At 46.0% G+C, this 14,033-nt stretch overlaps 2 protein-coding genes across 3 annotated transcripts; both read left to right on the forward strand.

The window, feature by feature from the left end:
• The first annotated feature begins 5,881 nt into the window (after positions 1-5,881).
• Positions 5,882-9,472, forward strand: LOC123079787 (pentatricopeptide repeat-containing protein At2g41080). Of its 2 annotated transcripts, XR_006438108.1 has the most exons (2): positions 5,882-8,025; positions 8,399-9,472. XR_006438108.1 is itself a non-coding variant. In XM_044502599.1 (1 exon), the coding sequence occupies exon 1, from the start codon at positions 5,988-5,990 to the stop codon at positions 7,935-7,937; it is 1,950 nt and encodes a 649-aa protein (XP_044358534.1). In that variant the 5' UTR covers positions 5,882-5,987; the 3' UTR covers positions 7,938-8,317. The 2 variants fall into 2 exon arrangements, 1 of the variants encoding a protein (XP_044358534.1); XM_044502599.1 differs by lacking the exon at positions 8,399-9,472 and having other exon boundaries at positions 5,882-8,317.
• A 1,196-nt stretch (positions 9,473-10,668) lies between these two features.
• On the forward strand, positions 10,669-12,117 carry LOC123079789 (leucine-rich repeat extensin-like protein 3). The gene has a single exon (XM_044502600.1). The coding sequence runs from the start codon at positions 10,706-10,708 to the stop codon at positions 11,849-11,851; it is 1,146 nt and encodes a 381-aa protein (XP_044358535.1). The 5' UTR covers positions 10,669-10,705; the 3' UTR covers positions 11,852-12,117.
• The last annotated feature ends 1,916 nt before the right edge of the window (positions 12,118-14,033 follow it).

The following is a 14,033-nucleotide window of genomic DNA, read 5'->3' on the forward strand; positions in this document are numbered from 1 at the left end:
ATGCGTCTCCCAAGGGGAAGATCAATGTCCCTCATTTTCTGTGGCATGAGTGTCGGGGAACGTAGTATTTCAAAAAAAATTCCTACGATCACGCAATATCTATCTAGGAGAAGCATAGCAATGAGCGGGGAGAGCGTGTCCACGTACCCTCGTAGACCAAAAGCGAAAGCGTTAAGTAACGCGGTTGATGTAGTCGAACATCTTCGCGATCCAACCGATCAAGTACCAAACGCACGGCACGTCCGCGATTTGCACACGTACAGCTCGGTGACGTCCCTCGAACTCTTGATCCAGCTGAGGCCGAGGGAGAGTTTCGTCAGCACGACGGTGTGGTGACGGTGATGATGAAGTTACCGACGCAGGGCTTCGCCTAAGCACTGCAACGATATGACCGAAGTGTGTTTCTGTGGAGGGGGGCACCGCACACGGCTAAGAGAAACTTTTGTGTCCCTTTGGGGTGCCCCCCTCCCACGTATATAAAGGGGGGAGGGAGGAGGAGGCCGGCCAGGGGAGGAGGCGCGCCATGGGGGGGGGGGCAATCCTACTCCAAGTAGGATTTGGCCCCCTTTCCTATTCCAACAAGGAGAAGGGGGAAGGAGAGGGAGGAGAGAAGGAAAGGGGGGCCGGCCCCCCTAGTCCAATTCGGTTTGGGCTAGGGGGGCGCGTGCCACACCTTGGCCTGCCTCCTCTCTTCCACCACTAGGCCCATGAGGCCCAATAACCCCCCGGGGGGTTTCGGTAACCCCCCGGTACTTCGGAAAATACCCGATACACCTCGGAACTATTCCGGTGTCCGAATATAGTCTTCCAATACATCAATCTTCATGTCTTGACCATTTTGAGACTCCTCTTCATGTCCGTGATCTCATCCGGGACTCTGAACTACCTTCGGTACATCAAAACACATAAACTCATAATACCGATCGTCATCGAACGTTAAGCGTGCGGACCCTACGGGTTCGAGAGCTATGTAGACATGACCGAGACTCATCTCCGGTCAATAACCAATAGCGGAACCTGGATGCTCATATTGGCTCCCACATATTCTACGAAGATCTTTATCGGTCAAACCGCATAACAACATACGTTGTTCCCTTTGTCATCGGTATGTTACTTGCCCGAGATTCGATCGTCGATATCACTATACCTAGTTCAATCTCGTTGCCGGCAAGTCTCTTTACTCATTCTGTATTACATCATCCCGCAACTAACTCATTAGTTACATTGCTTGTTGCAAGGCTTATAGTGATGTGCATTACCGAGAGGGCCCAGAGATACCTCTCTGACAATCAGAGTGACAAATCCTAATCTCGATCTATGCCAACTCAACAAACACCATCGGAGACACCTGTAGAGCATCTTTATAATCACCCAGTTATGTTGTGACGTTTGATAGCACAGTAAGTGTTCCTCCGGTATCCGGGAGTTGCATAATCTCGTAGTCATAGGAACATGTATAAGTCATGAAGAAAGAAATAGCAATAAACTAAACGATCATAGTGCTAAGCTAATGGATGGGTCTTGTCCATCACATCATTCTCTAATGATGTGATCCCATTCATCAAATGACAACTCATGTCTATGGCGAGGAAACTTAACCATCTTTGATTAACGAGCTAGTCAAGTAGAGGCATACTAGGGACACTCTGTTTGTCTATTGTATTCACACATGTACTAAGTTTCCGGTTAATTCAATTATAGCATGAATAATAAACATTTATCATGATATAAGGAAATATAAATAACAACTTTATTATTGCCTCTAGGGCATATTTCCTTCAATGAGATCCGTCTCGCTTGTTTTCAGCACAAGCGGGCCTTTCCTCATGCTCCCTTTCTTTAGGCATTCATCAAGAGTGTGGCTCCATTTCCCATTGCCCGCACTCACTTGCATGAGCGGTGGGTCATTCCACCTCACATGGCGGATGATTGGGTCCCTAAGGACTCTTCCTCCTTTGTTAATGCTCGCCGAACTGCTGCTAGCGTTCCTCCTACTGCTCATTCTACTCCTTCCGGATCTGCATCCTTTGGGCGCATTGCTTGCTTTCTTGGGAAGGCTCACTCTGCCATGATGAAGGTTTTTACCTTTCACTGCTCCCAAAATCACGATGTTGTCACTTGCATGGTCACTTCCAAGAATGCTCTGAAGGCTCGTCTGAGAGACTCCGGAGTTTTCGATGTGAGTGATGATGAACGTCTTCCTGATGAACCACCTTCTGACTTTGGCTTTCCCTCGGGTCCTGAGTGGGCTGATTTCCTTGACGAGGCTGGTGGCAGTGGTGCTCATGATGATGATGATGATGCTATTTGATGATGTTATGACCCCTTTTGGGTATTTGATGCCAAGGGGGAGTAGGCACTTATCTATTTAATGCTATGATATTAGCTTGTACCGAACAAATGTTATGTTTATATCGCTTTATGTACTATGCTATGAGTGATGAACCTTTATGGGAGCCTATTATGGTTTTATGTTATCTTGTTTATGAGATTTGGTTGTGTTGGTATCATATTGAGGGGGAGCTCTCTTCATGCTTATTGTATTTATGCACATGTTTAGGGGGAGCTCCACAACAAAACCTTTCGATATCCAAAGTTTTTTTTTCATATTGAGAATTGCATGTATGTTGTCATCAACTACCAAAAAGGGGGAGATTGAAAGTGCAATCATGCCCTTAATCTTATTTTGATGTTGATGACAACATGCATATTGGGACTAATCATGTTTATCAAGTATATCTCAGGATTATGTCTCAAGGGCGTGTGTGGATCATGACTACGGACAAACACACACACACACACACACACACACACACACACATATATATATATATCACTCAAGAGCGGAGATTCAAGACAAAAGCTTTGGCTCTTTTTCGGTTTGTTCTTCAGTATAGGGATCCCGCACTATTAAGAGGGGATCGTCGGATTTCATGAAAGACTTGCTCAAACCCACAAAATATCCTCTCACATCATCTCTGTTTTATCTCTAATTCTTCCTCTACCTTGTGCACAAAAACTGGTGTGATCCTGAGCTAGTGGACTCTGCTATCACCGGACGTCTGAAACTCTACGGACGTTCGACCTCTCACAACCGACCGAGCATCTGGCTCTCTCCGGATGTCCGGTGCATCTTCACAGAAAATAAATAGCGGAAATCCGGTCCCACCAGACGACCGGTCACCGGACGTCCGTTCTCCTCCGGAAATCCGGTACCACCCCAACAGAATACTTATTAACGGATTTCCGGTACCACCGGACGGCCGGTCACCGGACGTCCGGTGGCTGTGTGCCTCGTGCTTCCTTTATGGCCTGATAGGATTCCTAGCGACCGGACGACCGGCGGCCCGGCCGGACGTCCGGTCCAATCTGAGCCACCGGACATCCGGTGACCACCGGACGTCCGACAGCTCCAGTGCACTGAGTGGCTCAACGGTCAGTTTTACACTATCACTATATATAGCCTCCTCCCTCCCATGGGATAAGGTTGACCATTCACTTTGAGCTTTCCAAGAACACATCTCACTCCCTCTCTTGATCCCCTACACCAAATCCTAGATCCCCAAGGGATTTGGGAACATTTGAGAGAAGTTCTCAAATCAAGTGATAGATCCACTCCTTCCCCTTCTTCTCACCAAAGGAATTCATGATTTGAGCAAGTTCTTGAGAATTTCCCATTGTTCTTGTTACTCTTGGAGGTTGGAGACTCCTAGGCGGTAGGAGTCTTTCGGAGAGGAATCGACCATTGTGATTACCCTCGGAAAAGTTTGTGAGGGTTTGGAGACCACCCCAAGGTCTATCATTAGTGGTCGAGAAACGCCTTCGTGGTGTTGTCTCAAAGGGAGAATAGGGTGAGCCTTCATGGCGTTGGTGTGCCTTCGTGGTAACATCCACCTCTCTAACGGTGACTAGCTTCCCTCCAAGGAAGTGAACATCGGCATACATCCTCGTCTCCCGAAGTTGCGGTTATTCCTAACCCTAACTCTCTACTTGTGGTTACTTGTCTCTTAGCTCTTACTTATCATATTACTTGCTTACTCACTTACTTGTTTATCTTGCTTAGCCCTTAGCATCATACTTGTAATTGTTAGGCTCACTTTCATATTCCGCATTATTGCCTAAAATTGCTAAGTAATAATTAAAATTTGTAATTGTACCTATTCACCCCCCCCCCTCTAGGCCCATCTCGATCCTTTCAAGTAGCTCATAAGCTTGTTGGTGTTGCCAAATACAAAGTCACCCATACTTGGTTAGATAATCCTCCCGCCCATATTGTATCTCTGCAAATGAGTGACGTAACCTTTGATTTCCAATGAATAAAGAGGTACTTCACTAAAAAAAGATGTGGCCAGCCAGAAAATTAGGGTTTTGGTTGACAGGACTTGGGCTCTTTCATCACTGTTCAGTCGAAAAAACCCGCATAAGGCTTATGTGGTCTCCATGGACGGCCAGCAACCAGGCCCACCGTTGTGTGTGGCGTGTGTGATGTCACCACTGACGGGCCTCACTTTCGATATGTTAACGGTGACTTTCTCCTCCTGAATATATATATTGCCCAATTATTTCTTTCTATGTTGTATAAAATAAACAAGACTAGCAACATCTTATCACGATTTACATATGCACGAAGCAATATCTTTTATGGTGCACGTTAAAAGTATTTTACTTTCCTTACTGATTACTAAATTTGCATCTATTATCATGATACATGGGTTTTATATAAATGCAGTTAAATAATTAGTATGTGCTGTGTGAAATCTGTGCATTGCATTTTGTCAGATTGCTACCGATGATAAACCTCTAGATTTTTAATTACCCTTTCTCCTTTTGAGATTAAGCACCCCTTATTATGTTAACCCCAAGTCTCTTAATGAATATCTTTAAAAAATATATCCCCGCACGGGGATCCAGGTTATGTGTTTACAACAAGAATCTATTAAAAAGAATTATATGGGTATGTTTATAGATTAAAATGTTAAGTGTCCTGCGACGTCACATATGTAACACGTAATCGTTTTCTGCATCCCTGTGAAACCTAGCCACCACACGTGAGGGAACATGCACCACATTTGCGCCTCAGAGGGATTCCTCTCCTCCACCGGTTGCTCCCGCAGCTACGGGTTGGAGGGGAACTGTGTGACTTTGTTTCTGCGCATGTTCAATAGTCTAGTGGCTTAGTTAACTATTCGCCTCGAGTTGTGGCGATGGCGGTGACGAATAAGTCTACTCTAGATCTCAATTTTAATTCTCTCAGCTATTGGTGTTGAACCTGGTTGTGGTGTCTGCAATGTCCCGGACCCTTTGGATTTGGGCGGGACGCTTGGTGCGTTTTGGTATCAATGTCGAGGTAATGCTCCTCATCTTCTTGCTCTTTGTGGTGGTGGTGACGTGGTGTTGAGGGAATCCAATGCCTTCGATGACGGAAGACCAGCCATTTGGGACCGGTTTGATGTTTCCGCGACCGTTTTTTGTGCTAGCAACGAGGTTGTGGTCTCCTTTTATCTCTTTGGGTGTTTTCTTGATGCGACATAATGCTTTGTGACGGTTCATACTTCCTCTTTGTTACAGTGGCGCTCTTCTACTACTGTTGCAAAGTTGACAATTTTCATGAGATGGTTCAGGTCGATCTATACAAAAGACTTCTGCATTTACGGCTTCTTCTTCATAGTGTTGGTCCAGCCGAACATTAGCACCATGACTTCTCAATCGCATATAATACCATAATGTCATGTCGGCACCGACAATGAAACGATGGGGACCGTGCGGCTTCAGCTTATGCTGGATATTGAGTTTTTTTTTGCTCCTTGTTGTAATTTTCATGTTTTTTGACATGTCTTGTATTGTTGAAAGAAAGTTCTTTATACAAATCCATAGGCCTATTGCTACACGTTCATGTCGTCGAGGTGTTCGACTTGTTGCATTGCCAGTCGCGGTAACCCAAATTCGCCATGCTTCCGGGGGCGTAGCGCGAGCGGTCGCACGGCCACATGCACATGGCCAGGCCGGCGCTGAAGACGCTCACGACCGGGCCACCGGAAGCCAGGGGTGAGTTCATCCGTCTCTGCTCAAGCGGTCGCCTCAAGGATGCCCTCCACCACCCCTTCCGGGACGTCCTCTGGTCGGAACCTACCCTCTTCGCCCACGTCTTCCGGGCCTGCCGCGCCATCCCGCTCCTCCGCCAAATCCACGCCTTTGCCGCCACCTGTGGCGCCGCCGCCGACCGCTTCACCACCAACAACCTCATGCTCGCCTACGCGGACCTCGGCGACCTCCCCACTGCGTGCAGTCTGTTCGAGAGAATTCCGAAGCCGAACGTCATGTCCTGGAACATTCTGATTGGTGGTTACATCAAGAACGGCGACCTTGGAAGCGCTCGGAAGCTGTTCGACGAAATGCCCATGAGGAATGTCGCCACCTGGAATGCCATGGTCGCTGGGCTCACCAATGCAGGGCATGACGAGGACAGCCTGGGGTTCTTCCTTGCCATGCGAAGGGAGGGATTGCATCCTGATGAGTTTGGCCTTGGGAGCGTGTTCAGGTGCTGTGCCGGGCTCTCTGATCTTGTCTCTGGACGCCAGGTCCATGCATATGTCCTGAGGTGTGGGATGGACATTGACATGTGTGTTGGAAACTCGCTGGCTCACATGTACATGCGGTGTGGGTGCCTCGCAGAAGGAGAGGCCGTTCTCAAAGCGCTTCCTTCTCTTACAGTTGTGTCATTCAATACCACAATCGCTGGTAGGGCGCAGCATGGAGACTCCGAGGGAGCATTGGAGTATTTTTCCATGATGAGAGGTGTTGGGATAGCGGCTGATGTGGTCACATTCGTTAGTATCATTACCTGTTGCTCAGATTTGGCAGCTCTCGCACAAGGTCAGCAAGTTCACGCACAGGTTATCAAGGCTGGAGTTGACAAGGTTGTTCCAGTCATTACTTGCCTTGTGCATATGTACTCTCGATGCGGATGCTTGGGTGACTCGGAAAGAGTTTATTCTGGTTATTGTGGATCAGATCTTTTTCTTCTCAGTGCAATGATCTCAGCTTGTGGGTTCCATGGGCAAGGACATAAAGCAGTTGAGCTGTTTAAACAGATGATGAATGCAGGGGCAAGACCTAATGAGGTTACTTTCTTGGCCCTGCTATATGCGTGCAGCCATAGTGGTCTGAAAGATGAAGGCTTGGAGTTCTTTGAGCTTATGACCAAGACTTATGGACTGCAACCAAGTGTGAAACACTACACTTGTATTGTGGATCTTCTTGGGCGATCAGGTTGTCTGGATGAAGCAGAGGCCCTTATCTTGTCAATGCCTGTACGTGCTGACGGGGTCATATGGAAGACACTGCTATCTGCTTGTAAGACCCAGAAGAATTTTGACATGGCCGAGCGGATAGCAGAGCGAGTCATTGAGTTTGACCCTCGAGATTCTGCGCCTTATGTTCTGCTATCAAATATTCGAGCTACCAGCAGGAGATGGGGAGATGTCAGTGAGTTAAGAAAAAACATGAGGGAGAAGAACGTGAGAAAGGAACCTGGTGTCAGCTGGGTAGAGCTTAAGGGTCAGGTGCATCAGTTTTGCACAGGAGATAAATCTCATCCAAGACAAGGAGAGATCAATGAGTACTTGGAAGAAATGATGGCCAAGATCAGGCAATGTGGATATGCACCAGACATGAGCATGGTGTTCCATGATATGGAGGATGAGGAGAAAGAGGTTAGTTTAACTCACCACAGCGAGAAATTGGCGATAGCATTTGCATTTCTGAGCTTACCTGAAGGAGTTCCTATCCGAATAATGAAGAATCTACGTGTGTGCGATGACTGCCATGTTGCTATCAAGTTGATGTCCCAGGTCACTGGTCGAGAGATTGTGGTCAGAGATGTAAGCCGCTTTCACCATTTCAGAGATGGCAAATGCTCCTGTGGAGATTATTGGTGATGAAAGCACTCAACTGTGTGTATCTTTTCCATTTGCTGCGGGGAACAAGATCTGTATACTTGGTTCATGGAATTTTTGAAGTCAGCAGGTTTTGGTCTACTCAACTGAGGGATGGGCTATTGAATTGGCTGTTTTGAGTTTCAACTAGTCTGTACCAATCCGACCTGTACTCTGGAAATCATAAAATTTGCTGGATCTTTGATCCTCAAAAATAAATGCATTCACTCTGATCCTCAAAAATAAATCATTGCCTTCTATAAGTGATGGACTAGCATTTTTCGCCCAAGTCTTGGTAGAATTCTGAAGTTCAGGATATGCATTTTGTATGATATGAATATTTGTGGACAACTCTGAAATACAAGATTTGGTTTTCTCTACAACTAATTATCTGGTTGTCGTTGTCCCATCTTTCATCTCTTGCCAATATATATGCCTTTATTAATAATTAAATATCTGCTCAGGATGGTCATAAAGCTGGATCATGTGTTGCTGGAGCCCTGGAGGTTCTGGTCCTTCTGAGAGTATGACAGTGGAAACTATCGGTGCAATTATACATGGAGCAACAATAGTGCAGCGCTACAAAATGGAAGGCAAGTGTCTCTTTTACTTTGTCATGCAATAATTCTGATTGGAATGTCAAGTGACATTGTTTTTATTTTTCATTTCGCTGGATGTATATTTTGGTCAATAAGAACAGTGGCCAGGGTCCACAGGCAGCTGCATATATGCATTGTACAATAGTTCCATTGAATCTCGTTTTGCATTGAAATTAATTTTGGATTTTGTCTTTCAATTGGCTGTGCTTGGTTTTGAATAAGATTGATAGTTAAATTTTCTTTTTTGAGGTCATGGCCTTTGTTTGTACAAATTGACAGCATTGTTTGCAGATTCCTCGGGTTTATTTCTGTTCCCTCTTGTTGCTCATCCATTTGATCTCTTGATTCACTGGCAATTATGCAGAAAGGTTATTATGCTGCCCTTTTTTTCTTTTCCTTGTGAGGGTTTCTTTACCTTGGGAATGGGCTCGTTGAAAGAAGCAACCAAGCCCAATGGCCAATGGGGGTCTTCAGACACACTCAGGTTCTATTCTTTGGCCCGCAGATTGCTGCCAGATTTTTGTGTCAAGTCATGTCCAGACCTGGCCATATGGACCGTGCTTCTAAGGCGCCGCCCGTGGGCACGAATTTTTGGCCTGGCACAATACACGAATAAAAGGGCCGGGACGCCATGGAACAAAGCCGATCCCCGAAGCCAAGCCTTAAGGCCAGCCCGGCACGTCCCTTTTATTCATGGGTCGGCACGACACATCTCGGCACGTGGCGGCATGCGGCCCAAGTTGGCCCAGAAGGCCTTTTTGGCCTTCAAACCTAAAAAACAAAAGGCCTAGAAGGCCGAAGCGGCTCACAAGGGCTCAAAAGGAACAAAGGCCGGTCCACAGGCATGCCGGGCCGGCCTTGTTCTGGCGTCTGCCAAGCCGATCCTCGAGCTGAGGCCTTCGGACTGGCACGACAAGACCCTATTATAAAAGGTCCGACATGGGCCGTGGCATGCCAAGCCTTTATATTGGTGTGTCGGGCCGTGCCGCCCCATATGGCCAGGTCTCACGTCACGGCGCTCTGCTGGGCGCTTCCTATTTCGCGTATAGCTGCATACCTACCCACCCATTCCCACCCCCGCGCCCCATCCTCTCCATGGGTCGGCGCATTCCGATTTTCTCTCCAACGGTTTTGGGAAGGTTCTAGAACCTTCTTCAAACCGGGGTTTTCCTTTTTCTTTGTTTTATTCGGATTTTTTCCTTTTTTTGTTTTTCTTTTCCCTTTTTTGAAATCCATGAACTTTTTTTCAAACTCTTGAAATTTTTCGAATTCATGAAGTTTTCCAAATCCACGATTTTTTTTCAGATTCATGTACTTTTTTGAAAACCATGCACAATTTTTCAAATTCGTGAACTTTTATTAAAATACGGGTCAATTTTCATATTCATGAACATTTTTTGAAATCCAAGAATATTTTCAAATTCGTTAACATTTTTTATAATCTGTCACATTTTTTAAATTGATGTACATTTTTTGAAATTCCGGAGCAATTTTTGAAATACACAAATATTTTTTGAATTGACGCCATTTTATTTAATCTGGGGACATGTTTGGAGTTCATGAATATTTTTAAAAACCGGTGAACATTTTTTGAAATTGGTGAACAGTTTTCTGAATTCACAATTTTTCTTGAAATTTATGAACATTTTTTGAAATCCGGGAACATTATTCAAATTCATGAACATTTTTCAAATATGCGAACATTTTTAAAATTTTGGAATATTTTTAAAGTTCGTGATTTTTAAAAAATCTGTGATCACTTTTAAAATTTTGGAACATTTTTTGAAACCCGGGAACATTTTTGAAATCATGAAAATTTTTCAAATTTGGAACATTTTTAGACCTTTTTTTTTGCAAATTCGTGAATCGTTTTTTAAATTTAGAATCTTTTTTGAAATGCCGATCATTTTTAATGGAGCAAAAAATAAAGTACAAAAGGAAACGAAAGAAATAAACAGGGGCGCCCGACCCCGTAATGGGCCGGCCTCCCGGCCCAAGCGCGTGCGGGGGTGCCCGTTTGCTGCGCTAGCGCCGCGTAGTGCGGGGATTAGGACCTCCCCTCCGGGCTGATCAAGCAGGTCGCCTCACCAGCGAGTCATCAGATCAGAGCGACTCATCACCAACCCCCACACCAAAGCAAGCGCGAAGGTCAGAGCTCCCCGCCCCCGCGCCATGGCTTCCCCGTCCCCATCCCCCTCCCCTCTCCACCCGCACCAACTCCAGCAGCACCCGCTCCCCCCGCACCAGCACCCCCACCCGCAGTACCAGACCCCGCCCCCTTCGATGCCCCCGCCGCCGGGGGCGCCCCCCAAGGCCATGGATCTGGAGGTCACCGTCGTCTCGGGCAAGCACCTGAAGAACGTCAACTGGCGCCGCGGCGATCTCCGCGCCTACGCCGTCGCCTACCTCGATCCCTCCCGCCGCACCGCCACCCGCCCCGACGACGCCGGCGGCTGCAAGCCCGCGTGGAACGAGCGCATCACCCTCCAGCTCCCGCCCCACCTCTCGCCGCACGACCCCTCGCTCCTCCTCTCCCTCGACGTCTTCCACTCCAAGCCGTCCGACTCGCCCAAGCCGCTCGTCGGCTCCGCCCGCTCGCCTCTCCGCGACCTCCTCTTCCCCGCCAGCCCTAACCCTAGCTCCGATTCCCCCGCCTCACCGATCATCACCCTCCCGCTCCTGCGCCCTTCCGGACGCCCTCAGGGCAAGCTCCGCATCCGCGTCGCCCTTCGCGAGCGCTCGCCTCCTCCCCCAGAGCCGCAGTATCCGCCTCCTTCCTCCTCCCCCTACTATTTCCCAGCCCCTCCGCCTCCCACCTACTCGGCACCGCCACAGTACGGCTCAGACCAGTACTACCGTCCTAGCGGGTACTACTCCGCGCCACCGCCACCGCCTCCTTCTCAGTACGAGTACAACACAGGGCCCTCTGCGCCTGTGGAGTACGGCAGGCAGTATGAGCAAAGAGGAAGGACTGAGGGTGTGACTGGGCAGTATGATCCGAGAAGGACTGAAGGTGTGACTGGGCAGTATGAGCCAAAAGGAAGGACTGAGGGTGTGACTGGGCAGTATGAGCCAAAAGGAAGGACTGAGGGTGTGACTGGGCAGTATGAGCAAAGAGGAAGGACTGAAGGGGGGACTCCGAGCGAAAGGTATGGATTAGGCGCTGGGCTTGCTGTGGGTGCAGTTGCTGGGGGCGTTGGGGCACTTGCGATTGATGAAGGTGTGAAGTATAAGGAGGAAAAGGCGGCAGAGAGGGTGGGAGAGAAGGTGGCTCCTGCCGCAAGGGACGATTACAGCGAGTATCGTCGAGAGTATTGATGGGAGTTCATGTGGGTGAGGATGCGCTGTGAGTCGGTTCTTCTCAACTCCTGTTAATGTGGGAATAAGTTGCAGTGTGATTTTGTGGTTTGCTCTGTATATGTATATATTTGCTTGAGAGACATGAATTACTATGGTGCTTGTGCTTATGGCCTGCGCATATTTACATATTTGGTCTGTACCATAAACGTTTTGTGATTACCTTTGAAGCTGTACCCGCAACTTGATGTCTGCATAATTTGTCTCTGATCTGAGTTGTGTCTTAAGTCTGTTCCATTAGTATCTGTATATCTGGTTTGGTGCTTGGCATTGCAGTGAAATTCAATTTTATGCTTCTTTCAGTCAAATTTTATTGCTTTGTTGAACAGCGTACCAAATTTGATATGATTTTTTTTGCTTCTAACTCAAATCTACACGTGATTTGCAAGTTTGCATTTTTCTGCAATGTTTTCTAGTTTTCTTTGATCACCCTGTGAGCCAAGTATTTCGTATTTTAAAAGCCATAACATGTTCAGAGTTGTCATGCTTCAGTTTATCTTGCAGAAAACACAGAAAACATAGAAAGCTAGATTGACGTTGCATGGATTTGTTTCAGAATAAATCCACCATAATGGAAAACAATGTAGGCAGATTTTTTGTTTTGTATACCTCGAAATTTTAAACACCTGAACCTGTGCAAACTCACCCTAGTCCTATGTGCTATTTAGGAGCTCTTGTATATTCTTGTATACTACCCTTTGTTTTGCTGGACTCGAAATGCGAAATAACATTGCACTTACTGAACTAGGATTCTCAGAGCTTCCATGAGTAATAATATACTGATGTGTAGTTTCTTGAGGAACCTTTTTTGCTTTGCATACTGTAAGCTGAACAACTTATTGTTTGATGCGTTTCTAAAGTCCTTCTCAAGTTTGTTAAGAGCTCATATATGCTGTACGAAGGTGTATATTTATTGGTTGATCACAATTTCATCAATGATAATATCAGACATCATCATTATCCTTTAAAACCAGAAGAAATATGGTCCTATTTTGTATTCTTGTGATAACCACTTCGACATAGCTGACACTAAACTTCCTAGTTATGCAGCGTTGCGCCTAATCTTCTTTTGCACTGATGTAATAATATCCTTGCATGACTGCAACCTTAGACATATCTCGAGGGTAGAGCGCTGCATACTTTGTGTTACAACAGAGAAAAGCTTTTCATTGAGATGTTGTCTGGGAACTTGTCAGCTCCTAAAGGCTGTGCACCTGTGCCGTAATCCTTTTGCCTGAAACTATAACGCAATGGCATCATCTCTACTTGGATTCTATTTTCTTATGGATTATATTCTTTATGCTTGTAAAAGATGCATATCCAAGCTCTAAGCTTAAAAAGGGTAGGAAGTAGCCGTATCTCCGAGAAAGGCTGTTTTATGCGCTGTTGCGCCACTTCACGTATCTTTATCTGACAGATTTTATAGTGCTGCATTTGCAACCAAAGCCAGAACAAACTTGTTTCTTTTTTATAAGTTTTGATATTTTTTTTTCAGTTTTAATCCACATAATGTTTGAGCTTCTTACATGATGTGCAGTTGTTGGAGGAACCTTTTTGCGTTGCATACTGTAAGCTGAAGAACTTATTGTTCGGTGTGTTTCTAAAGTCCTTATCAAATTTCCTAAGAGCCGATATATGCTGTACCGTGGTGTATATTTATTGGTTGATTGCAGTGTCTTCAATGATATACCAGACGTTATCATTATTCTTTAAAATCAGAAAAATATCATTGTCCTTTAAAATCAGAAAACATATGGATCTATTTTCTATTCTTGTGACAACCACTTCGACGCAGCGGACACTTACTTTCCTAGTTATGCAGCTCCTGTAGTTACGTTGCACCCAATCTTCTTTTGCACTAATGTACCAATATCCTTCAATCCTTGCATGACTGCAATATTAGACATATCCCGAGCGTAGAGTGCTGCATACCATTTTCATATCTTCACTTCTGCACTTGTTTCACAACAGAAAAAACTTCATTGAGATGTTGTCTGGAAACTTGTCAGCTCCTAATGGCTGTGCACCTGTGCCGTAGTCCTCTGGCCTGAACTATAACGCAATGGTGTCATCTCTACTTGGATTCTATTTTCCAATTGATTTTATTCTTTATGCTTATAAAAGAGGAACAGTGCCAAATTAG

The sequence above is a fragment of the Triticum aestivum genome, chromosome 3D, assembly GCF_018294505.1.
Source record: "Triticum aestivum cultivar Chinese Spring chromosome 3D, IWGSC CS RefSeq v2.1, whole genome shotgun sequence".
NCBI lineage: Eukaryota > Viridiplantae > Streptophyta > Magnoliopsida > Poales > Poaceae > Triticum > Triticum aestivum.